General features: G+C 40.1%; 1 protein-coding gene across 2 annotated transcripts; it reads right to left on the reverse strand.

The window, feature by feature from the left end:
* Window positions 1-3,240: 3,240 nt before the first annotated feature.
* On the reverse strand, window positions 3,241-27,847 carry BUD13 (BUD13 homolog). 2 transcript variants are annotated; one of them, XM_043481566.1, is made up of 11 exons: window positions 27,657-27,847; window positions 25,636-25,729; window positions 23,725-23,809; window positions 20,530-20,639; window positions 19,872-20,490; window positions 17,941-18,245; window positions 15,986-16,091; window positions 15,490-15,628; window positions 14,989-15,173; window positions 14,668-14,749; window positions 3,241-3,645 (listed from the first exon to the last, which is right to left on the reverse strand). In XM_043481566.1, exons 1-11 carry the CDS (start codon window positions 27,797-27,799, stop codon window positions 3,552-3,554), a joined length of 1,962 nt encoding a protein of 653 aa, XP_043337501.1. In that variant the 5' UTR covers window positions 27,800-27,847; the 3' UTR covers window positions 3,241-3,551. The 2 variants fall into 2 exon arrangements, with proteins under 2 accessions (XP_043337501.1, XP_043337500.1); XM_043481565.1 differs by having other exon boundaries at window positions 19,872-20,639; window positions 27,657-27,846.
* Window positions 27,848-27,955: the final 108 nt, after the last annotated feature.

The following is a 27,955-nucleotide window of genomic DNA, read 5'->3' on the forward strand; positions in this document are numbered from 1 at the left end:
ACCATACAGAACCAAAAATTCTACTCCAAGAAAAGTGAAAACATAAGTCCATACAAAAACTTGTATATGAATATTCATAGCAATATTATTCACAAGAGCCAAAAAGTGGCTACACATCTATCAACAGATGCATGGATAATTAAAATGTGTTATACCCACACAAGGGAATACTATTCAGCCATAAAAAGGAATGTAATGTTGATACATACTACAACACAGATGAACCTTGAAAACATTATGCTAAGTGAAAAGAGCCACATGTTGTATGACAGTCCATGCACACATTATATGAAATGACTCTAAAACAGAAAGACTGGCAGTTGCCTAGAGCTGGGGGAGATGAGGACAGGTAGACAGTGACTGCTAATGGATACAAAGTTCCCTGAATCCAAAATGTTTCAAAATTAACTATGATGAAGTTATAGTTCAATTCCACGATCTACTAAAAACCACTGAACTGTTGTACATGTTAAACGAGTAAACACTATAGTTATGTGAATTACATCTCAAGCTGTTAAAAAATAATAACTACTACCACAGTTTCTTTGGGTCAAGAATTTGGAGCTGGGTGATTCTGACTCAGGATCTCTCATGACGTGGTGGCCATGTTGTTGATGAGGGCTATGCACAGCTAACGGCCTGAATGCAGTTGAAGGACCCACTTCCACAGCGGCTCTCAAGCGGTCGATAACCTGGTGGGTCTACCGGTGAGGCCTCAGTTACTCTTCGCATGGGTCTCTCCCGAGGGCCACATAAGTGTCCTCATGACATAGTAGCCAGCTTCTTCCACAGCAAGTGATCCAAGAGTACAAGGCAGAAAGAAGCCTTCAATGTCTTTTTCTGACCCAGTCACACGTTTCCAGGACATCCTATCAGGTATCAAGGTCAGCCCTATTCACTGTAGGAGGGGACGACACAGGGGCTTAACCACCAGGAGTCAGGGATCACTGGAGGGCCATCTTGGAAGCTGGCTATCAACACGTGATGGCTAGGAAGACAATGACAACAACAGCTAACAATTTTGTGACACATACTATGTGCCAGGCACTGTTCTAGGTGCACAATAAACCTGTAAGGTAGGTAACATCTCCATTTCAAAGATGAAGAGACTGAAACACAGAAAAGTGGCTTACCAAGGTCATACAGTTTTAGTAAAAGACATACCTGGGATTCAAACTCAAGACAGTATTCTGTCAAAAATTCTGCCAACACTGCATCCCAGATATTACTCATTTTCAGTTACGTGTTGCCCATTTGTTCTCCAGAATGGACGCCCTAGTTGATATCTCCCATGAGTTTTCATTCCCCATGAGAATACAGTCTCTCGCTTACTTTCACTAACAGATACACAGCAGAAACTCAGCAATGCTTTGATTTCTCTCTCTCTAATTACAGGTGGTGATATACTTATTAGCCATTCAGGTTTTCCCTCTAGATTTCCTATATTCATATCCTTTGCTTATTCTGATTTTGTGTTTTTTCTTTCTGATTTGCAGTAGTTCCTTCTATATTCAATCGCTAATAAATGTAATCATTTGTCAGTTTTAGACATTGGTATATTTTCTCCTAATCTATATCTATCTTTAGTTTTGACTACGGGGTGATTTGGTGACTAGAAATCTTTATATACGAATTAGGCAAAGTTATCAAACCTTATGGATTGTGATTTGGAGATCTAACTTAACAGATTTATCCTTATCCCAAAGTCACAAATACATTCTCCACTTTTTTTCTTATTGGCCTTAGTATTTTACCTTTCATTTAGGTAAATTCACTTTGGAATTTGTCTTTGCTTTATGTGGTTTAAGGGAGATATTCAACTTTATTTTTGTCCATCAGTTCAGTTCAGTTCAGTCGCTCAGTCGTGTCCGACTCTTTGCAACCCCATGAACAGAAGCACGCCAGGCCTTCCTGTCCATCACCAACTCCCGGAGTTTACTCAAACTCATGCCCATCGAGTCGGTGATGCCATCCAGCCATCTCATCCTCTGTCGTCGTCTCCTCCTCCTGCCCCCAATCCGTCCAAGCATCAGGGTCTTTTCCAATGAGTCAACTCTTCGCATGAGGTGGCCAAAGTACTGGAGTTTCAGCTTCAGCATCAGCCCTTCCAATGAACACCCAGGACTGATCTCCTTTAGGATGGACTGGTTGGATCTCCTTGCAGTCCAAGGGACTCTCAACAGTCTTCTCCAACACCACAGTTCAAAAGCATCAATTTTTCGGTGCTCAGCTTTCTTAACAGTCCAACTCTCACATTCATACATGACCACTGGAAAAACCATAGCCTTGACTAGACAGACCTTTGTTGGCAAAGTAATGTCTCTGCTTTTTAATACGCTATCTAGGTTGGTCATAACTTTCCTTCCAAGGAGTAAGCGTCTTTTAATTTCATGGCTGCAGTCACCATCTGCAGTGATTTTGGATCCCAAAAAAATAAAGTCTGACACTGTTTCCACTGTCTCCCCATCTATTTCCCATGAGGTGATGGGACCAGATGCCATGATCTTAGTTTTCTGAATGTTAAGCTTTAAGCCAACTTTTTCACTCTACTCTTTCACTTTCATCAAGAGGCTTTTTAGTTCCTCTTCACTCTCTGCCATAAGGGTGGTGTCATCTGCATATCTGAGGTTGTTGATATTTCTCCCGGCAATCTTGATTCCAGCTTGTGATTCTTCCAGCCCAGCGTTTCTCATGATGTACTCTGCATATAAGTTAAATAAGCAGGGTGACAATATACAGCCTTGACGTACTCCTTTTTCTATTTGGAACCAGTCTGTTGTTCCATGTCCAGTTCTAACTGTTGCTTCCCGACCTGCATACAGGTTTCTCAAGAGGCAGGTCAGGTGATCTGGTATTCCCATCTCTTTCAGAATTTTCCATAGTTTATTGTGATCCACACAGTCGAAGGCTTTGGCACAGTCAATAAAGCAGAAATAGATGCTTTTCTGGAACTCTCTTGCTTACAAAAAGCCAATTTTCTGAGCACCATTATCCACCTCGTCCCTACTAACTTGTGACACTACCTCTATTAGATACCATGTCTCCAAATATCCATGTCCATTCTGAAGTCTAGTTTAGCAATAATTCTTATTTTCTAAATGGAAGGATCTATCACTATGAAAGTTATTACTCATCCCGCTTCCTAGATGAATGAAAAATCCAACTACCAACCCCCAAGACCCCTGGTGGATCAATACTAGCTTGTATTCTTCCCCAAAACAGACTATCCAATTAAGAAAATTATTTTAAAAAAATAAATGTGTGTTTATTAAAAAAGAAATACCCTAACCAAGAACAAGCTCTGGGATACAGAGAAATCAACGTTCCTCTGAAAGCCAGCAACCGGCAGTGTCAGCGCACCTGAGATGTATGGTCCTTCGTCCAAATATTACGTCTCAAATATTCTTCTGTAGTCAAAATTGGCATTCAACAAGGTGCTGGTCTGTGTGGCCCTGATTATTAGCATAGACGACTGTTACAGCTGAATGTCTGTAACAGCTGCCCTATGTCCACTACCACAACCCACAGTCACTCCCACAGCCTCAGCAAAGTTACATATCCTCAACACTCCACTTGTAGGCAAGTTCCTCCACCGCCTTCTTGCTGGCAAGCCTGGCAAAGCGCTTCTGTTCAAATCCATTGGATCTGCAATCAAGAGATACTGATCAGCCAGAATCCTGAACTGAACATGTATGTTTGAAATAAAGAAGAGTTCACAATCTAATGAACAAAAAGGAAAGTGAAAATACTTAAGACATAAGCAACAGAATCAGAAAGACAAAATACATAATCCACCCTTTTATTAGTCCTTGTTCAGAGCCTTTTTCCCACTCATTTTGACAACTGTTTCAAATATTTACCACTCTCTAAAGGTCCAACTCATTCTCAACTGATGTCTATATATTATACTTTATCCATGCATTACACAAACATTTAGTGAATTCTTATTATACTAGGTACTGTGTCATGAAAATGAGTATAATATAGCACCTGTCCTGATATATCAGACTAGTGGAGGAGACTGACATTTGAACAAATAACTAAAACAAAAGGCACAGGTTATGGTAGAAATATGCACTGGGCATCACAGAAGCAGAAAGGGGACCTTGCTTAGCTTGGAAGCGGGGTAGACAAGAATGATCAGGAAAGGCTTCATGGAGGGGGTCCTTATGCTAGGTCTGAAAAGACAAAGTGAAGCAAAGAGTCAGAAGGGTCAGGAGGGCATTTCAGCACACAGCACAGCAGGAGCAACAAGACAAAGGCACAAAAATAAGAAATGGTATGGTACACGCAAGGAACCAAAGTCAAGTTACATGGCTGGAGCTAAAACACAAACAGAGGCCACAACATAATGAGCACTACAGGCCAGAATGCAAAGCTTAGATTTCACATAGCAAGGATAAATTCTTTTAAAAATTTTTCATTGGCGTATAGTTGATTTACAATGTTGTGTTAGTTTCAGGTATACAACAAAGTGAACCAGTTATATATATACATATGAAATGAAAAACGAAATGAAAGTCGTTCAGTCGTGTCTGACTCTTTGTGATCCCATGGACTATACAGTCCATGGAATTCTCCAGGCCGGAATACTGGAGTGGGTAGCCTTTATCTTCTCCAGGGGATCTTCCCAACCCAGGGGCCAAACCCAGGTCTGCCACTCATGTATCAGGTGTCGCCTCCTCGAGCTGGCATTCACTCCCTGATCACGGTCTCCCAGGGCTGAATGTACTCTTCCTCTGCGCTCCCACGGCATCCTGAACACCCTCTACAGCAATACTTAGCAAGCAGCACTGAAATCATCTACTTGTCTGTCTTCTTCTGTAGATAGAAAGTGAGTTGGCGTGCTCCAGGACCGTCTTTTACTAATTGTGAGACCCTGGCCCCTAGTACACAGCTACTCATGTTATAACGTGCACTAAGTGTTACTGAACTGATGGGGATGACAGGTTTTCCCCTTTCTTCAGGGCTTACCTAAGGGATGAGTTGGGTGAGTAATGAAAGGCTCAGTAAGAAGGGAAGCTTATTAAGAATGGCATCATCTCCAACCTTACAAGCATGCATGGTGTTCTAGAGCCCAAGGAAACTACTGCTGCTTGCCTGAGGAATAACTACTTAAGAGAATCAACAATAATATGATCATACAAACAAAGGTCCTATGAATAACAAACATAACCCTAAATAGAATCAAAAAAGCAAACTGCAAAAGAACTTACAGTGGAAAGAGCTTTAGACTAAAGCATCAGATGTCCCAGGTCTAATTCCAGCTTTTTCAGGTAAGCTGAAAAACTCTTAAGTAAGTTGTGAAATTTATCAGGGGCTCAGTTTCTCTTTAAATAATGTTAAGTTAGATTAACTGACCTCATGGGGTTTCCTAACTACAACATACTATAGATCTGCTACAGAAATATTCACTTGGCAAAAATAGACAAGAGTAGAAAAGGCAATGAAAGAATTAATAATCAGAAATAAAGCAAGGGTGAGAAAGAAAACTAAAAAGGAAAACTCTAGGAGAAAATATGAAAAGTGTAGGAAAACTACAGGGAGAGATGGAGACAAATTATACCAGTAAAAAACCAGGTCAAGGAGAGTTCTAAGTTTTGGGTCCAAAAATTTGAAAAAAATAGAGAAAAAAAAGAACTCGGTACAGCAGGGAATATCTTTAGGGTTGTGGCTATAAAAAGATCTACTTCTGGCTACACAGCAAATGAGTATTCTGAAAAATCCTCCTGCTACCAAAGAGCTGACAGACAATATCCTGCAGACCAAAGCAGGAAACAAGCCTGAAGCCACAGTCAACCTGACAGTACCTGCCAGTGTCAGGAACCAGAGCTCTGGGCTTAGACGGCAGCTTGAGGGACAGAAGATGATGCCTGAGGCCCACATGCAGCAGCACCGCAGATTCCAATCACGGCAGGGGACTCAAGCAGACTAACCTGCTCTCAGGGAGCAATTATAACATCTGGACAAAATATAAAGACACAGTATGTGAAGTACTTGAAGGCATGAGTGACCAAAAGCAGGCAGAACTTGAGTGGGAGTTTACTGTGGGAAGAGATTTGTGAAGCTTTTTGCTGGAGGGCACTTCCCAAACTGCACAGCTCATGGAGGCAGAAGGCCCACAGGCTTACTGGCTTTAGGTATGAGAGCAAAGTGGGCAGAGCAGCCAGAAAACCAGGAACAAAACACTGAACAGGAGGAAGCTTCTAAAGGGACGAACCCCCAGTCTATATACAAACTGCACCCAAAGTTTTGGCGAACGGCTAACCTGTGCTTGCGCAGGGGGAACCCCAATGGGCCCCCTGAAAAAGCAGCAGCTGGAAACTAAAAGAACTGAGCAGGAACTCAGCTGCTGCCCACTATGAAGGAGATAAGTGTTTGGAGTTCAAACACAGTCAAGTTAACTGTCTGCTGGAATAAAAATCAACACACCTCAAAGGAATTATTAGAATTCAAAGTCTCCACAACGTATCATTCATAATGTCCAGCATAACATTTTAAAATGACCAGATATGTAAAGAAACAGTAAAATGTGATCAAACTCAAGAAAAACTATGAATAGAAACCAATGCTGAGATAACCCAAATGTTGCAATTAGCAGACAGGACTTCAAAGCACGAATTATAAATATTCTCAAGGGAAAATAAATTGATTCACAATGAATGAATAGGTAGGAAATCTCAGCAGAGAAATATGTCAAATGGGAATTCTAGAGTTGAAAAATAAACTAGCTGAAACAAAAAATTCAGTGTATGAGTCTAATAAGCGGAAGATGGCAGATGAGTCAATCAACTTGAAATGAGATCAATAGAAATTATTTCATCTTAAGAACAGAGGAAAATCATGACAGAAAAATGAACAGGACTTCAGACAACTGTGGCACAATATTAAATAGTGGAAACAGTACAATTGAAGAAGGGAAAGTGGTTTTAAAAAAATAATAACTGGGCAAAAAAATAGCCGAATGGGAAAAACATGGACTCATAAATCAAAAAACTCAACAAACTCAAAAAAGGATCAACACAAAGAAAAACCATACGTATGTACATCACAATCAAACTGCTGAAAACCAAAGACCAGAAGAAAACTGTGAAAGCTGCCCAAGAAAACCAATATGTTATAATGTGTGTATGTTGAGGTTGGGGGGAGTGGGACAATGAAACAAATTGACTTCCAATTGGAAACAATGGTGGCCAGAAAGTGATGAAAGATCTTTAAAGAGCTGTCACTGAAGTCTAGAACTGTCAATCCAGAGTTCCATGTGTTGGTCTGAAACCTCAGGAGTTTCCTGGGTGTAATCTGAAACTGGCTCCCATACATGGAGGAGAAGGAAAGACCAAAGAAAGAGGCAGACCAGTCCAGATTGGCAGGTGGCAGGTTTAATAAGCAAGGGAATTTACATAAAAGGTTTTTTGTCTTGGGCAACCCCACCAAAAAACAGATCTCTGTACCTGCCTCTCAGAACTTTAAATGTTTATACAGAGCCCTTATGGGTTCAGTCACATATTCAGTCCAGACGATCTCAACACCCTATTCTCTCAAGGCTGCATCTTTGAAAACGCTACAGTATGGGAAGAGTAGGCATGATGTAAGTTCCAAGGACAGGAGAGAGATAAGGGCCTCCAACTGCCTGCGTCCAGTTTATGGGTCAACCAGTGGTCACATCCTCTCAATAACCTCCTCCAATGCAGCCAGTGAAACAATCCTTCAGCAACGAAGGTGAGAAAAAGTTCTCTGATTTAATTAACAGAACTATGCCAATGCCACCTCCTGGCTTTGATAATGTACTATGGTTATATGAGATGTTATCACTGGGAGAAACTGGCTGAAGAGCATACCAATAATACTTTTTTCAGGTTTTTCTGAGTCCAAGACTTTTCTAAAATTAAAGCTTTTTTTTAAAAAAAAAAGGTGAAATAAAGACATTTTCATTTCAATAAAACTGTATGTGTTGCCAATGGATCTGCACTGAAGGAATATTAAAATTTCCCAATTTCTTTAAGAAAAAAAGACCACCACCAGAAACGGTAACTATATGAGCAAGTACTAACAACTACACTTTTTTTCTTTGGTTTTCTTAGTTTCTTTAAAAATACACAACTGCAAAGTAAAAATTTTACCACTGTATTATGGGATCTATTATATTTTTAAAGTAATATGTATGAAAATATGTACTTTTTATGCACAGTTTTAAGGAACAGCAAGGACAGATAAGAAAGCCTTCCTAAGTAAGCAAAGCAAACAAATAGAGGAAAACAACAGAATGGGAAAGTCTAGAGATCTCTTCAAGAAAATCTGAGATACCAAGGGAACATTTCATGCAAAGATGGACACAATAAAGGACACAAATGGTACGGACCTAAAAGAAGCAGAAGATATTAAGAAGAGGTGCCAGGAATACACAGAAGAACTATACAAAAAAGATCTTCATGATCCAGATAACCATAATGGTGTGATCACTCACCTAGAGCCACACATTCTGGAATGTGAAGTGGGCCCTGGGAAGCATCACTATGAACAAAGCTAGTGGAGGTGATGGAATTCCAGTTGCACTACTTAAAATTCTAAAAGATAATGCTGTAAAAGTGCTGCACTCAATATGTCAGCAAATATGGAAAAGTCAGCAGTGGCCACAGGACTGGAAAATGTCAGTTTTCATTCCAATCCCATAGAAAGGCAATGCCAAAGAATGTTCAAACTACCGCACAATTGCACTCATCTCACACGCCAGCAAAGTAATGTTGAAAATTCTCTAAGTGAGGCTTTAACAGTACATGAACCGAGAACTTCCAGATGTTCAAGCTAGATTTAGAAAAGGCAGACAAACCAAAGATCAAATTGCCAACATCCATTGGACCACAGAAAAACCAAGAGAGTTCCAGAAAAACATCTATTTCTGCTTTATTGACAACACCAAAGCCTTTGACTGTGTGGATCTCAACAAACTGTGGGAAATTCTTCAAGAGACGGGAATACCAGACCACCTTACCTGCCTCCTGAGAATCTGTATGAAGGGCAAGAAGCAATAGTTAGAACCAGAATTGGAACAACAGACTGGTTTCAAATAGGGAAAGGAGTACATCAAGGCTGTATATTGTCACCCTCCTTATTTCACTTCTATGCAAGGTACATCACACAAAATGCTGGGTTGGATGAAACACAAGCTGGAATCAAGACTGCTGGGAGAAATATCAATATCTCAGATATGCAGATGACACCACTGTAATGGCAGAAAGTGAAGAGGAACCAAAGAGCCTCTTGATGAAGGTAAAAGAGGAGAGTGAAAAAGCTGGCTTAAAACTCAACATTCATAAAACTTAGTATCATGGTATCTGGTCCCATCACTTCATGGCGAACAGACGGGGAAACAATGAGACTTTATTTTCTTGGGCTCAAAAATCACTGCAGATGTTGTCTGTAGCCATGAAATTAAAAGACGCTTGCTTCTTGTAAGAAAAGCTATGACCAACCTAGACAGCATATTAAAAAGCAGAGACACTCTGCCAACAAAGGTCCATCTAGTCAAAGCTATGGTTTTCCCAGCAGTCATGTATGGATGTGAGAGCTGGACCATAAAGAAGGCTGAATGCCAAAGAATTGATGCTTTTGAACTGTGGTGTTGGAGAAGACACTTGAGAATCCCTTAGACTGCAAAGATATCAAACCAGTCAATCCTAAAGGAAGTCAATCCTGAAAATTCATTAAAAGGACTGAAGTTGAAGTTGAAGCTCCAATACTTTGGCCACCTGATGAGAAGAACCAACTCATTAGAAAAGACCCTGATGCTGGGAAAGATTGAAGGCAGGGGAAGAAGGGGACAACAGAGGACAAGATGGCTGGATGGCATCACTGACTCAATGGACATGAGTTTCAACAAGCTCTGGGAGACGGTGAAGGACAGGGAAGCCTGGTGTGCTGCAGTCCATGGGGTCACAAGGAGTCGGACACGACTGAGTGACTGAACAACAACATGAAAATAATAGTAACAAAAACAGATTAAGTGGAAATACAGTGTTGCAAGATTCTTACATTTCATGTGAAATAGAATAATTACAACTGTCATTAGGCTATGATAAGTTAAAGATATATATTGTAATCCTTATAGCAAAAACTAAAAAAAAAGAAAAAAATTGCAGAGGTATAACTAAAAGGAAAACAAAGCAATTAAGGTTCAAAACTAAATCCACACACCTAAAATCTAAACACTGACACTATCAAATTCTGGATAGGTTATGGAGCAACAGAAATCCCTACCCTTTGCAGTAATGTAAAATGATACAGCCACTTTGAAAGACAACTGGCAGTGTCTTATGAAAGTGAACATAATCTCAACAAAACAAAATAGCAATTTTTGGGTATTTACCCAAGTAAACTGAAAACTATATCCACATTAAAAGCCATATATGATTGTTTACTGCAGCTTTATCCACGATGTTAAAAACCAGGAGCAACCACGATGTCCTTCAACTGGGGAATAAACAGACTGTGGTATACCCATACAATGCAATACTACTCAGTGATAAACAAGGAATGAAGTACTGATTCATTCAAGAACACAGATGAATCTTAAATGCATTTTGCTAAGTGCAAAAAGTCTGACTCAAGCATTGGTGGTATAGTGGTTAGCATAGCTGCCTTTCAAAAAGTCTGACTCAAAAGGTTACATACTGTATGATTCCATTCATGTAACATTCTGGAAAAGATAAAATTATAGGGATGGAAAACAAGAGCAGAAATTACAATGGGTTCGTGGAGGAGGAATCAGTAACTAAAAGGTGACTTATACAGGAAATTTTAAAATGATGACTCTACTCATTTGTCAAATCCAACAGAACTTACACCAAAAAGAGTAAACACTAATATAAGTAAATTATAAAAGAAAAAAATTACCCAGGATATCTGGGGGTGGGGAGGGGACTGACTCTTTATGTCTACACATGAAAGAACTACACATAAATCCATGCTTAGATGGTAAATGAGTTTCTCATTTCTAAATTTCTCAATTTTGAAATTGCTTTATGTGCATCTTGGGATGAGCAAAATGAATAGTGGATAGTGGGTGCCCCTTTCTCAATGTTGGGGAGGGAATTTATAGGTAAGGAAAAAAGAAAGGTAATACTTGGTTAGAGTCAGTTACATCAGTATGAACTCATATTTATATATGCATATATATAACATACTTCCAGATGGACACAGAAACAATTATAGATATGTGTGTATACACACATACGGACTACTACTATACATGCATTACCTAGCTCTGTCTGCTGAGAGGATCTAGAAGCAATGACACTCCAGTAATAATAAGCATTCTAGCAGTTATATCTTGGTTTCCAAATACCATTCTCCATTAAAAGCTGCCAGGGTTTCTTAGAGAAATGGCAATTCTTTAGGGCTGGGGCAGAAAAAATATAAGGAAGTAAAAAAATGCTCAAAAAGGAAACGGCTGGGGCAGTAAAAGGGACACCTAACAGAATTTCCAGTATTCAAGGAATGGAACAAAAAAGATAACATAAGCAACAAAATAAATAATATACCACTAGATTACAGTACAAAGTATAATATACATGAGTCCATACTAATATAAATAAATGATTGAACAAATAAATAGGGAGGTAAAACAGATCTTCCTTACAGAAAATATCTAAATAATACATGGAGATACCCTTCCATAGTTCTTCTTCTGAGTATAAGCTGAACTCAGCAACTCACTTCCAAAGCAGAGAGTATAAAAGAAAAAGAAGAGTAATTTTAAAGTTGAGAAACCTGGCAAACACTCACTATCTTAACCAAGTGATCCCAGTTAACATTACTAGTGATGTCATGTGGGTATCATGTAACCCCTAAAACGACGTGATGAGAAGGACATTTCACTACTGTGGAATTCTCTGCAAAAACCCATAACGTCCAGGCTAACCATCAGAAAAACATCAAACAAACTCAACCGAGGAACATTTCACAAAAACACCTGACAGTACCCCCACAAAACTGCTAAGGTTACAAAAAGCAGAAAGACCGAGAAGCTGGCGCAGAGCAGGAGACACAGAGGAGACAGGACACAGCACGGTGTGGCACACGGAAACGCATCCGTGAACAGAAGAAGAAAACTCACAGAAAGCTGATGAAGTCCAAATGAAGTCTGGTACACTAATAATATGCTAATGTTGGTTTCCTAGATTTGATTACCGTATCATGATAATATGGTAACAAAATTAGATAAGGTATGTGTAAGAAATGTTTGCAAATTTTCTATATATATAAAACTATTCCAAAACAGATAGAATACAAATATTTTTTCAAAACACTACCCCCAAACAACTGCAAAATACACATTATCTTCAAGTGCAAATGGGGTATTCACCGAGGTAAACCATATACTGGGCCACTAAACATGTCTTAACAAATTTAAAAAGATCAAAAATAGCATTAATTTCAAAATATTAGAGTATATTCTCTAACCTCAATGTAATTACATTGGAAATCAATAAGATATCTAGACTAGTCTAAATGTTTGGAATTCTAAAACACACTTCTAAGTAATTCATGGGTCAAAGAGTGAACCAAAAAGAAAATCAGAAAATATTTTGAACAAATCCAACATACATTCCTGAAAAAAGACTTTCCTAAGCCAACTGGGAACAGAAATTTCTCAACTCAATAAAGGAAATTTATCCCCCCACCAAAAAAACTACAGTTTATAAAACTTAATGGTAAAAAGACTGAATGTTTTCCTCCTGAGGTTAGAAACAGGGTAAAAGACGTCTGCTTTAACTACCTCCACTCAACATATGCACTGGGAGCTCTAGCTAGTGTAATAGCGCAAGAAAAAGAAACAAAAGACATCTGGATTGGAAAGGAAGAAGTAACACTGTCTATATTCACAGAAGACTCATTCCTCAAGGTTCAAAATCTGGCAGAAGCTACAAAAAGCCATTGTATGAAGTGACCTTCGCTTCAAGGAAAGTGGCTGATATAATATTGGGTTGTTGCTAATGATAAAATTGGAGCTTTAGAGCATACATTAGAATTTTTTTAAACTTTAGCTTTGGTAATATGGTAACAAACTACCATGGACTCCTTTAGCTTCTAGTTATTTAAAGATTTTCTGTGATGAGATCAAAGTTAATGTTAGTATATAATCATTATCTGATATTGTACATAAAATATGTCAACATTGGACTGAGCAAATCAATGAACAGTAGATGATGCTATAAAGTCACGCATGAGTAAAAGATCAAGACAAAGTAGAAAAAAGACCAATAAATTTTAATCTAACAGAATGAAAAGATTTTTGATATGATTTCTGATTCCATATTACAAGTAATCATTAAGAAACTTTTTGAGTTTTTGTGGAATATTAAAAAAAATCTAATACACCTTCCTTTCCTAACTACCTGTGTATAAATTTGAATTTTCTTCCTATATTTCAACTAAACATATTGCAGCAGACTAAATCCCAATGTATTCTACTAGCCCAGACATTAATGAGATTTGCAAAAATGCAAATCAAAGCTATTCTTCTCACTTTTTCATTCAGAAAATATAGTTATTTTTCTTTAAAAGCAGGGTAAATATGCTATTGTAATGGCTTTTTTAAAAGAACAAATACTTTTAAAACTATTTAATTTCTCATATGGTAAATATTAACATATATAACCCACATAAAACTTCTTAGAGTCCTAAATAATCTTTAAGAGTATCAAACGGTCTTGAGATTACGAAGTTTGAGAGTCACTGTGCTACATGATAGAACTATGTCCTTTAGCAGGCAAGAGATGGAATCTAACAGGAAGTAGAGGGACTGACTGCAGATAGAGGCACATACAACTCACCCACGATAGCATACAGAAAGTTAAGTGTATGTGGGTACAGACGTGGGCAGGTGAACAGATAAGGCAGTAGGGGTCAGTGAGACACTACAAGAGACTCACTCCTAAGGCAGTGAAGAAAAAGTTCAAGGGCTACACTTTAAAGATACAATATACATGGAGATGGAAATGGCAACCCGCTCCAGTATTCTTGCTTCGGAAATCCCATGGACAGAGGAGCCTGGCAGGCTATACTTCATGGGGTCTCAAGAGTCAGACATGACTTAGTGACTAAAACACCTAAAACTAAAACTCTTTATTCCCATCTCAGCCCCATAATCACGGATCTACTTTCTGTGTAAGTTTGTGTCTGACTTCTTTTCACTTTGCATAATCAGGATTTCATTTTTTAGTGCTTTTTTTTAATCCATCCATTGATAGACAGTTGGATTTTTCTCTACTTTTTGGCTACTGTGAATAAAAGTGCTATAAATATTTGCAAAAAAAAAAAAAAAGAAAAAAAGATACAATATACAGAAGGCTACAGACTAGCACCCATCACTCAATCCTCTCTAAACCTTACAGAGTATCACCAGAAGTGACCAACATCAAAAAAAAGGTATCTATCTGGACCACCTCAGTTATTTACCCAGAGCTTTAAAAAGCTTTGAAAAGGAAAAGAGGAGTGTTATGAGCATGGGAAATGGGATTTGAGAAACAGAAGCGAGTACACTGCACACTACTAACCTTGTAATTAGAGCAGAGAATAAGGCAGAGTGTACAATGATTTGAGAACAGTCAGGGAAGGTTAGGGTTACAAGGAAGAGGAAACAAAACTGTAGGAAATATTCAGGCTGACCTGTCCACTCCATCCCAGCGATACCCTGGCCAGATATTGAATCTGTTGGGAGGGGGTGCAGGGCCACTGTAGCGAGGTCTCACTAAAGATAAGAGAGAGAGAAAAGTTAGTTATCTATGTAATTTAATTCAGAGCTGAATGGCAGTGAGGAAAAAAATTTTATACAGAAATCTGTGATCGACTTCAACTTAAATTCCCAAATACAAGGAATCTGAAATTATACGGGAAAGCCTTCTTTGCACGTATTTATGTATCATCACTCTAATGATTCTCTCTCTTCACATACATCACCTCTCTCTCTGATGATCCCAGAAGGCTCACCTTTCTTATTCTTGTTCTCCTTGGCCTTATTCTTCTTGATAAAGTTGGCCATGGGGTCCCCCTCTCTTTCCTGTTCTCTCAGCATCCGATCCAGATCTTCATCATCAATATAGCGGGCCAGAGGCTTTTGCATTTCCTTCACTGCATCCTCCACATTTTGTTGCTGCTGCCGGGTCTGGGCAAGCCTAGACAAAAACAACCAGGAGTGTCTGCTATCCTGTTTAACATCTCCACTCTTACACTGAGATGGACCATACTGCTACACGTGAAGAGCCTCCTCTTTCTAGCAGTCTAGGGCAAATACTGAAAAAGGTAACATTCCCAGAATACCAACCAGAAGTGTGAAATACGTCAGTATGCAGGAAGCAGACTGGGCACCCTGAACTTCCCAGTCCTGAAAACAGCTGTAAAGGCAGAACAATGAACTAACTGGTCAGGAGAGTAGAGAAATTACTTCCTCCAGTAACCGCAGTCTTGTGTTCCTTTCAGTGGCTCTCTTACCCTTTGCCCCACTGAGCATACAGCTCATCTCTCTCCGAGTCCTTCTCTGCTTTTCTCCTCTGCTCTAAACGCTCCAGTTTCAAATTCCTCTTACGACCAGACTTATCTCGAAATACAGTTTCAGCATGTTGGAATTCAGCTGCAAAGGAAAAGTACGCTTTTAAAGATAAACAGAAAGGTGTCAAAATCAGAAATAACATTCTAACAGCTGAAATCAACCACTTAGTGTTCTGATGAAGGATAAGAACTTTCACAGCCAGACCACAAGTAGTCCTTACCAACATCTAAGTGCATATTGGTGATGATTCTGAAAATTAACATTTTTTAAGAAGGAAAAGATCCACTTGAACCCAATGAGAAGTTAAAGCAAAGCAGAAAACCAGAGCCGAAATTTGACAGCAATTAAAAATTTTAAATATCAGATAAATTAGCTATATTTTTTAAAAAGTAAAAGCGACATGAGCCTCAACTGTTCTCTGTACTTTCACATTTTTACCTTCAAGTGCCATGGTCTCTTGGTCCCGTTTCTTGAGCTCCTGCTGCTCTCGCTGTATGTCAGTTAACACCAACCCAGTTTTAGCCCCAGAATACATGTGTGCAGCCTAGGCAATGGAAAAGGGAGCATCCAACATTAATGAGACAATGTGGCAACAGGCTCCGTGGGTGTACACAGTTATGTCTGAGGATCAGCAATAACCAAACCAAAAACGCTACCTTATATTCTCATTATCAACCATAGGACTGGCAAAATAGAAGAAATAAAACTGAATTTCATGGAAAATTAACAGTACTGTTAAGTTTAAGAGCAAACAGAAACACAAACCAAAAATTTACTAAAGGGAAGGCTGAAAAAAGTGGAAGTTTTAGTTGTTCAGTCATGTCCAACTCTTTGTTAACTCCATGGACTGTAGCCTGCCTGGTTCTTCTGTCCATGGAATTCTCCAGGCAAGGATACTGGAGTGGGTAGCCATTCTCTTCTCCAGGGAATCTTCCCCACTCAGGGATCAAATCCGGATCTCCTATACTGCAGGCTGATTCTTAACCATCTGAGCCAAAGGGTAGGCTAAGCATCTGTATCTTGGACTTTTCAGCGTATAAACTGCATACATGAAGACTCTCAGGTCACCTGCTCAGAAACCTCTATCAAGCTCTGAGCCCTTCAGTAGAGATCAACACTGATAAAATATTCCCTTTAAACCACAAAGTCAAGCAAACCTATCAATTTCAAACCTGAAATTGTGGCTGTATTTCAGGATAATGAAAAGATATGGCCAAATTAAAACTTTTTACTAAAACCCACCCTGTATCAAAATAATAAACCACCCCGCAATCAATGTATATAAATTATATCCTAATATCCTTAAGCAATGTGCTAGGGACTTCCCTGAAGTCCAGTGGTTTTCAATCCTTGGTTGGGGAACTGAATAAAGATCCTGCATGCCATGTGACATGGTCAAAAAAAAAGCAATGTGCTAAAATCTGATTGATATTAAATTGTCCATGGACTAAGCAGATACATAAAAATGTCACGGGGTCCAGCTGAAACACTGACCTCACTCCGTTCCCCACATCCTGGGTTAGGGACTGACTGGTCCACCCGACCAGGACCACATGGACTAGAGGAGACTTACCTGAAAAGTCTGTGTTGGAGGTAACATGCACATCACAGGCTCTTTCTTAACCAACTCACTAGAATAACATTTCTTTTTACTCTTTTTCTTTTTTGGTTTTTGGAATAACATTTTTGTACTAGTAGTGGTGTTCTTTACAACACAATTACTTGGGGTTCATGTTGATTTTGTTAATTCAGCCTTCATCACAGATTTAAAATAATACAAAACACTTACTTCCCAGGCGATGTGATTTCTAAAAGTCATTTTATATTTTAAATGCCTCTCTTTAAGCTCTGGATACAAAGACCTACAGTCCAATTTATAATAGTAAATGGCTTACACTAAATGCTTCCTTTGTCCCAGGCCCTGGGCTAAGAGTTTTACTTACACTACCTCATTTAATTCTCAAAAGAACCTGAAGTATGTACTACTATCATCTACATTTTAAAGATGAAGAAGCTCAGACTTAGAGATATTATGTATCTTGCTCAAATCTCACATAAGTAGAATTCCATGTGTGATCGGTTTGACATAAAGTTCATGCTCCTAACTCCATTCTGTAAACTACATTCTCAGTTTGTTCATAAGAAATAGAAAGTTTTGTTTAAACTATTAAAATGAGATTTGTGGAACTGAGAGAATATAAAGGCAGATGCTATTCAGGAAATCTGCTACTTGCCAGTTCCCCTGGGCTGGGTTAGGTAGTCTTGCCTTCAGAGAGAAGAAAAGAGCTCTAGAGGTGCTATGCGCTAGATTTCTCCGGCTTGGATCTCTGAGACCTGTACAGAGCTAGAAGATGAGTTACTCTAAACCAAGACATGGCTCCTGAAGTTCTCACCTTCTTTCCCAGAGGCTGACTCCTTCGAGGTGGAGACAGATCAGAATCAGAAGATTTGGCCCTCTGTTTTCTCCTTGGTGGAGAGAGGTCAGAATCAGAGCTCCGATGCCTAGGTCTATTCCGCGGAGGTGACAGATCGGAATCGGAATCCTGGGGCCCTGAACTGTGTTTGTGCCGTGGGGGAGAAAGATCTGAATCAGAAGTTTTCCTACTGTCACCTGGGTAGGAAGAAGAGTCCAAGGTGTGACTCTGATGTTTCCTGGGTGGAGAGCTTGTGTGATGTTTCCTATGGGTGGGGGGAGAGCCTAGAAATTGAAGAGTAAAGATTTTAATCCCCTTGGCAGAATCTAAAAAAGAATGTACCAGGCTAAAGTTCAACATTCATTTAGTCCTCTTGTGAGGAACTATCACTAACCTAAACATAAGTACACATGACAAGGGAGAAGAGCAAAGTCAGAGATAACTTTTAAAACCAATGGGTGGGGTTCTATTTCCAAGTTACTAGTTATTGTGACTAGCACAAGACATCTCAACATCCTCATCTGTGCCATATTTATCCACACATAGAGGCCAAAACAAACTGAACTCAGGGCTCAGTGGCATTGTTAGTCGCTCAATCGTAGCCGACTCTTTGCAACTCCATGGACTGTAGCCCTCCAGGCTCCTCTTCCATGGAATTTTCCAGGCAAGAATACTGGAGTAGGTTGCCATTCCCTTTTCCAAGGGATCATCCTGATCCAAGGGACTGAACCCAGGTATCCCACAGTGCGGGTAGATTCTTTCACTATCTGAGCCACCCAGGAAGCCCTAGCAAGTTAAGATGACCTAGAATATATTCTGGGTTTCCTGGTGGCTCAGATGGTAAAGAATCTGCCTAAATGCAGGAGACCCAGGTTTGACCCCTGGGTCAGGAAGATCCCCTGGAGGAGGAAATGGCAACTCACTCCAGTCTTCTTCTGGAGAATTCATGAACAGAGGAGCCTGGTGGGCTATGGTCAGAAAGAGTCAAACACAAGTGAGTGACTAACACACACACATATACACAGAATATATTCTGATGTCTTTTGACTAAAACATAACAATGTATTTGAATTAAAAATTAAAGCAGTACCTAGGGATAAAAGATGGAGCAAACAAATTTCATCGCACAGGTGAGCCGTAGACATAGGCATCACAAATCACCTCCCCCAAAGGCAATCTGCAATACGTATCAACAGTCCTATAAGCAAAGAACCCCTCCCTGAGCCAGTAAATCAATTTCTACTTTGTTTCCCAGGAAACGTATCTAAAAGCACTTCAATTCCCAGGAAGTCTGTCTAGAAATAGATACGGAAATAATCCAGAACAGAGCAACAGTTTACGTATAAGGATGTTCATTATACAATTACAGAGGAAAAGGTTTAGAAATAACCTAAAATATGCAATATTAGGGGAATGGTTAATGGAACACCAACAAAAATTATATTTTAACAGAGAGATATTTTATGACTCGGGAAAGATAATGGTAAGTGAAAAAACCAAGCAAGATTACACATGCAACACTTACTTACTGCCTAGACAAGTCTCAACTACATCAAAAATGACTAGAAAAAAAGACTAAAAGAACACTGGCTACAAGAGACAGCCTGCCTCTGACTGGACAGAATTTTGTGTGATCTTTTTCTACATTTCTATACATTCCAAAATTTCTGCAACAAACATGTAGTATTTTCATGAGGTGGGGAGAATGAACAAAAAAATACCTAAAAACTTCCACCCTACTACTGTTAATCCTTAACTCTCCTCAGCCCAACCTCTCACCATTTCCCTCCAGTTTTTAAAACCCCAAAGCTCCATTCTCACTTCTAAAGACCACAAATACCCAGTAAAGCACCTAAAAGACCCAAAAGAAAGCACTCTGGGAACAAGTCCCCCTGTGGACAAATGCTCACCTTTAGAATCATGCTGCTTACTTCCAACATGGGATGTTGCTTGCTTTTTTCGTGAAGGAGAGAGGTCTGAGTCATACTCATATTTGCTATTCTTTGGGAGTGATGGATGAGAAGGTCCTGGCCCCTTCCGATGTGGAGAAGTTTTGCTAGAGCTTTCTGGGGCTTCACTGCTTTTGGTTCTGGGCAGTGAGTGAGGAACATGAGAAGCCAAGTCAGTGGAATTATGATGGGCCCTCCTGAGCTGTGATCTATCCAGAGAGTCAAGAGTCCTTCTAGGCTGAGCTGTGTCAGGGGAGCAATTACGGGCCCTTCTGGCGGGAGAGAGATCTGATGAACTGTGGTAGGCCCTCCTAGGAGGAGATGAACCTGGGGTGTCATGACGGGTCCTCCTAGGAGGAGATGGATCTGGGGTATCATGACGAACCTTCCTAGGAGGAGAAGAATCCGGAGTGTCATGACGAACCTTCCTAGGAGGAGATGAATCCGGGGTGTCTTGACAGGCCTTCCTAGGAGGAGATGAATCCGGGGTGTCATGACGGGCCCTCCTAGGAGGAGATGAATCCGGGGTGTCATGACGAGCCTTCCTAGGAGGAGATGAATCCGGGGTGTCATGACGAACCTTTCTTGGAGGAGATGGATCTGGAGTGTCATGACGAACCCTTCTAGGAGGAGATGGATCCGGGGTGTCATGACGAACCTTCCTAGGAGGAGATGAATCCGGGGTGTCATGACAGAACTGTCTGTGTGAGGGTATATCTTCACTGTGGCCTAAACACAAATAGCAAAGAATCAGATTCCCATAAATGCTCTGTCATCCCTATAACCAAAGTTTCAAAAAACACCCCAGCAGGATACATCTCAAAACTACTAAGAAAGCCCAAAAGGTATGCACAGCTACTTTACGGCAGTAAAGCAGCACTCATGAATATCCTAAGAGAAACTGCTCACATTTGCCTAACAGGTCATAAATCTGCAAGGCACTTTAAATGTATTTTTCATGTTGTATCTTGTTAGGTAAGCAGGGCAGGTATCCTTGTTTTTAAAGACATGAAAACAGAGACCCTAAGAAGCTAAGTGGTTTCCTACCTAGGGGTCACTGCTACTAAGATGAAGAGACAGGCTAGAACCCCGACCTTCTAATCCCAATCCAGTGCTCGTCCCCAAAACGTATTTGTATGGAATTCTCCATGAGAAGCTCCCACTGATATTTAACTTAGGCAATTCACAGTTTGCCCCCACTCTTCTCTCAAAAGGCAAACTGAATAATTCCGTGCCACATCAAAATGAAATCCTGTGAGCTACTTAATCCATGCCATTGTGCTCCTTATTAAAAGCAGCAAGAGCACCAGAAAGAAAGAAGGATCGGCACTTTATTGATCACCTGCTGCATGCCCATGTCTACACAGATTATTTCATTTAATTCTCACAACAAGCCTAGGAGATAAATATTGTTCTCCTCATATTATAGATAAAGAAGCTGATACTCACAAAGACTAAGTAATTTGCCAAAATCATATTGTTAGTAAGTGGTGAAATGAATATCCAAACTCAGATCTGTCTGACTCCAGAGTCCACAAACAATCTTTAAAATGGAAACAGTTTGAGACTTTTGATATTCAAAAACATAACAGAATGAAATGTTTATAGCAAATCCACAGAGTGACTAAATCAAGTTTCTCTTCTCCTCCTATCTCTTATCGTTGAGCTCCCTAAGCAAATATAAACAACTAAAAGTTGAGTGGGATCCAATGAATATTTGTTAATGGGTGAATTAAACAAGTCACCTCCTTTACTTTGGAGAATAGGCTCCTCTGACCAGAATCCACCCCTCAGAGAAAAGTAATGATATCTGTAGGGTGTATGCATGCGAGATAAGTTGTTTCAGTCATGTCTGACTCTTTGCAACCCTATGGACTTTAGCCCACCAGGCTCCTCTGTCCATGGGACTCTCCAGGCAAGAATACTGGAGTGGGTTGCCATGCCCTCCTCCAGGGGATCTCCCTGACCCAGGAATCGAGCCTGCATCTCTTCTGTCTCCTACATGGCAAGAGGGTTCTTTACCACTTGCGTCACCTAGGAAGTACCTGACAGTAAATCTAATCCACATAGTTGATAAATCCCATGATATTTATAAAAAACTGGAGGTATAACCCTCCCAGACTTCAGACTATACTACAAAGCTATAATAATCAAAACAGCATGGTCCTGGAACAAAAAGGAATATAGATCAATGGCACAAAATAGAGAGCCAGAAATAAAGCCATATACCTATGGTCCATTAATCTATGACAAAGGAGGCAAGAATATATGATGGAGAAAAGACAGTCTCTTCAATAGGTGGTTCTGAGAAAACTGGATAGCCACATGCAGAACAATGAAATTAAAACATTCCCTCACACCATATACAAAAATAAACTCAAATGGTTCAAAAATCTACATGTAAGCCCTAAAACTACAAAACTAGTAAAGAATACATATAGGTGGAACATTCTTTGACATAAATCATAACAATATTTTCTTAGCTCAGTCTCCTTAGGCAAAAGAAATAAAAGCACAAATAGACAAATGGGACCTAATTACACTAAAAGCTTTTGCACAGCAAAGGAAACTATCAACAAAATAAAAGACAAGCTATGGAATGGGAGGACATATCTGCAAATGAAGCAACCAACAGAAAATAAAACCCAACCCAATCAAAAAATGGGCGGAAGACTTAATAGACTTAATTAGACATAATTAAATAGACATAAATAGACATAATTCCAAAGACATACATATGGCTAACAAGCACATGAAAAGATGCTCAACATTGCTAATTATTAAAGAAATACAAATCAAAACCACAATGAGGTACCACCTCACACCTGTTAGAATGGTTATCATCAAAGTCTACCAAGGGAATTTGCTGGTTGTCCAATGGTTAGGACTCTGCACTTCCAATGCAGAGGGGCGTGGGGCTGATCCCTGGTCAGGGAACTAAGATTCTGCAAGTCATGCAGCATGACCAAAAAAAGGAATACAACATATTATTTAAAAAAAAATTCTACTAATAAATGTAGGAGAGGATATGGAAAAAAGGGAACCGAAGTGTAAACTGGTGTAGTCACTATGGAAAACAGTATGGAGGTTCCTTGAAAAACCAGAACAGAACTACCATGTGATGGACCAATTCCACTCCTGGGTATACATCCAGGAAAAATAAAAACACTAATTTAAAAAGATATATGCATCCCAATGTTTACAGCAGCACTATTTCTAAAGCCAAGACATGGAATCAACTCAAGTGCCCAGCAAGACAAAATTTTGGGTTTAAGAAGTTGTGGGATACATACACACACACGAATATTATTCAGCCATGAAGAAGAATGAGATATTGCCATTTGTAGCAACATGGATGGACCTAGAGAATATCATACTAAGTGAACTCAGACAGAAAGATAAATATTATATGACAGAATTTACATGTAGAAACTAAAAAATAACACAAATGAAACTGTATACACAACAGAAACATACTCACAGACATAGAAAACACATTTATGATTACCAAAGGGGAAGGGGGAAGAACTAACTTAGAAGTATGGGATTAACAGATACAAACCACTATACATAAAATAGATAAGCCATGAGGAATTAACTGTACAGGCCAGGGAACTAAATTCAATATCCTATAATATCGTAAATGAAAAATTATCTGAAAATATATATATACACATAACTGACTTTGCCATATACCTAGAACTAACACAATACTGTAAATCAACAATACTTCAATTTTAGAAAAAAGAAAAAAAAAGATAAAAGTCTTTCCCTATTAATGAGAAATTCAGATTTATCTGTTACTGGAACTCACTCCCCAGAAGCTTCCATTTAGCACTGGAACGAAAGGCTTCCATCTGCTTTACCTCTTCTGGCCGCTCATCCACAAACTCAGCCACCTGTGGAAGTGAGAACAACACTTGAAGGAAATCCACAGGATCCAGCCAAGCAGCAGTGCTATCTGAAGAACCTGAAGTTATGACTATTCCACTCCTAACAATACATGGCTCACAAAGACCCAAAACAGCCCTGAAGAAACAAGAGTGGTCCTCAGTTACATGTGCTCCATAAACATGTGAATGTCACTGGATGGTTTAATTATATATCTTTCTCTGACTCATCAATTTCCCTCCAGATGTTCATTTCTTTTATTACAAACCTTTTTATTAACTTGCCTGGTGTAACAACTGCCACTCAAAGCTAAAAGCTAAACTCCTTTTACCTGTTTACCACTCCATTCAGAGTAAAAACATAGGCAGGGTTCCTGTCATACCTATCATCCATTAAGGAATTTGGACTCCTTATGAAAGCTTTACTGTAGATCACAAAGATAGTTTTTCTAGAATTCCACCAAAAGAAGTCATGAAAATGTACAAAGACTCATAGAATCTTTAAGGGATAAGACCATATTTCCTATCACCCAAATTCCCAAATAAGTCTGGAATCTTCCCTACAGTATCCTTGATAAATGATCACTCATGTAGTCCCTCCTGACAGAGAACCAACTCACTGACAGGGAACTCATGTTACAAGGTGGTCCGCTGCATCTGGGGGCTAGAAAGTTCTTGGTTGTATTGGACCCGTATCTACCTTCCTGTAACTTCTTTCTATTCACCCAAGTTCTGACCTCTGATGCAAATGATCCTCTTTCCACATGACAGACCTACAACTATGAGCAAAGCACTGTTTTGTGCTTTACTTATATTACCTCACTCAATCTTCACAAAAGCCCCACAAAGAAAGGCTCTACATTTCTAAGAGCAAAGTATGGCTCAGAGACGTAACTATCTCCTTTCCACCTTGTTTCTCAGCAATTCTGAGCAAGAGTCCCATAGCCATACCAATGCTAACTTATTTACCTATGCTTTTGACCACCTTGCTCTTACTTATCCTTCAAAACTCAATTCAGATATCTCCATCCTTCAAGGAATCTCCCATCTTCATGGGCTAAAAACTGTGCTCGCTCCCTTGGGTTCTAAGAGCACTTGGCACGTATGTGAGTGGCTTCCCCATTGGTGCAGCTGGTAAAGAATCCACCTGCAATGCAAGTGATGCAGGAGACACAGTTCAATCCCTGAGTCAGGAAGATCCTTGGAGAAGGAAATGGAAACCCACTCCAGTATTCTTGCCTGGGAAATCCAGGGACAGAGGAGCCTGGCAGGCTATAATCCATGAGGTCGCAAAAGAGTCAGACACAATTTAGCGACTAAACAACATATGTGAACTATATCTCCAACATTCATCATATCGCTGAAATTATTTGAAATTCAGTCTCCCATTCTAAGGATATGACCTCTAAAGTATAAACACTATATTCTACTAATCTACATACCTGCTGTACCTAGGCAAGAGTATACAATCTTAAAGCTTAGTTCAATCAGTAAATAAAAGGAACAAGTAACACATCCTTTCATGGAAACTGAACAGTGTTTTTAAGGTATGTTCCAACAAATTGAACCATGGCTAATTCTAATCACAACTCTTTATCACTGACATTGAGGAATCCTGTCTCTCTATGATTAGTTCCTACTTCTAGGCAGATGGAGCCCTCCATATACAAAGACTGTATATAGGCATCATCAAAGAAAACTACTTTAAAATAGCTCCTGGAAAATGTCACCTCTTCTCTGACCTTAACTTTCCTCCTTACTATCTACCCTGCATTGGAAGCTGAGATTAAGAGGCTTGCATTTCAAAGTCCTCAGAGCCTCAAAAAGATACATACCACAGGCAAATCTCCATCATCTTCCTCTTCTTCCTTTTCTGCTTTAGTGGTTGAGATAGATGTCCAGCTCACGTCATCATCCACAATTCGCATTCTAAAGGTGAAAAATAAAAGACCAAAAAAAGAAGAATCATTCTTGGATAACAGCCCACAAACATTCATCTCTGGTTTTAGGCTAACGTTCAAAATCCTGTAAGATCCTACGGTCCATTCTTTGCCAGTATGGCCAATTTCATCTTGCACCACTGTCTCCTCAATTCACTACTCACTAGTCATCTTCTGATGCCTAGAATGAGCCAAATTCCTTTCCATATCAGTTTCACATATTCAGTTTCTTCCCTCTGCCTGACCTACTCTTCTTATTCTCTACTGAGAAACTCTTAGTCATTCTTAAAAGCCTAGCAGATATATAAATTCCTTGAGCAGACCTTACAAAACTATTCCCCTTACCTCTCCCAACTAAGAATCCCTGTTACACATTCTTGGAGTACTTTCATTTATCACAAAGGAAATAAATCAACTAGTTGCATAATTAGTTCTTTAAAGACTGTATCCCCATTAAACTATAAGCTCCATCAGAGTAGGGACAGTGATATCTCATTCACAGTGACATCCTCACTGTGACAGATGAAGTACTCAATAAATGTTTGTTACATGGATCAACTATGAATGAGTCCAAAGAATAATGACTGCCATGATGTAAACCATTATTATTAACAGTTATTATTTGAAAAGCCAGATTACTAATCACAACAACCATTTAATATAAGTGATATAATTCAATATTACTGTGACTTTAAAGATGAAAAAACTGAGGCTTAGAGAGATGAAATACCTTGTCCAAGGCCACACAACTCATCAAGTGGCACAGCTAGGACTGAAAGACTGACCAATGTTACTTTAAAGCTCAAGACAATTTCACTACAAGGCACTGCCTCCAGGAAATCCACACAAGTCAGAGGGGTCAGAAGACAGCAAGAATAACGCAAGAACCAAAGAGTTAACTAACTAAATGGGTTAGTTTTTTGGAACTATTTGACTTTACAGGGTATATTAGTTTCTAGAGCTGCCTAACAAAGGACCACAAACTGAGTGGCTTAAAACAACAGAAATGTATTCCCTCACAGTCCAGAGAATTCAAGTCTGAAATCAAGGTGTGTGCAAGGCAATGTCCACCAGGAAAGGTTCCAGGGAAAGATCTTTCCCTGACTCTTCCAACTTCTAGTAGCCTCTGTCGGCTGCATAAATCCAGTCCAGCCTCGGCCTCCATCTTCACCTGGTAATTTCTCCCTCTAAGCCTGTTTCTGTAGCCAAATTTCTCTTTTCTTAAAAGGACACTCGTTTATACTGGACATCTTAACTAATTATATCTGCAAAGACCCTACTTCTAAATAGTGTCACATGCTAAGGTTCTGGTTTGGAGGGGAGGGACAGTACTCAACCCAATACCCTAGGCCACATAAGTTTTCTCGTTTGAACAGTGGGGATAGCAAAAATATCTACTTCTTAATACTGTTATGACTCTTAAATAAAATCCTGTCTAAAGTACTCACAACGGTACCAGGCACATGACAAGAACGGTATAAACGTGAGTTGGTATTGTTGGTAGTAGTAGTAGGAGTAACAGGAAGTGAGCACAGGTCAGGACCCGAGTCCTTGGCTTAGGAGAGCCCGCACGGGCAGGTTCTGTGCCGCTAATATCCCAGCACAGAGCCTTTGAATTCGTTTCACCTTTATTCTCAGGACACAATATTGACTTTCTGCGGGAGAACGGAATGCTACAAAGGCGGGAAAAGACTAATAAAAGTTACAACCCGGCCTGAACACACTGGAGATACTGCCCAGGGGCGCGAGCAGCGGCCTGAGAGGGCTCTGAGCACAGGCAGGGTCAGGCGAGCAGTCAGGGGCGCGCGGCCGCCGGGGCCGCCGGCGAGGAGCCCAGCAGGAGCCGGGCCGAGGGCGGAGCGGGAAGGTAAGGGGCGGCGGGCCGCGAGGACCTCACCCCGCCAGGGCCAACTCACCCCTTGCCGCCGGCCCCGCTAGGCTTCGGCCGCTTTTTCCGACGCTTGCGGCCGGACTCAGGGCCCCCGTCGACGCCGGCATCTGCCCCAGACAAGTAACGCTTCAGGTACTCGGCCTTGGAGAGCGGTGGAGCTGCCGCCATGGCAGCGGCGGGAGACGGCTCGGGGCTAGGGACAAAACTGTTGAAGGCGAAACGGAACAGCGGCGAACTAGAGGGCGGGGCCAGGACCGGACGTGACGGTACGTTGGAAGTGCTGGGCGGACAGGTGTGAGTCTTGGAATCTTGGAGGGCCGAAGA

Source organism: Cervus canadensis, chromosome 11 (assembly GCF_019320065.1).
Source record: "Cervus canadensis isolate Bull #8, Minnesota chromosome 11, ASM1932006v1, whole genome shotgun sequence".
NCBI classification, from domain to species: domain Eukaryota; kingdom Metazoa; phylum Chordata; class Mammalia; order Artiodactyla; family Cervidae; genus Cervus; species Cervus canadensis.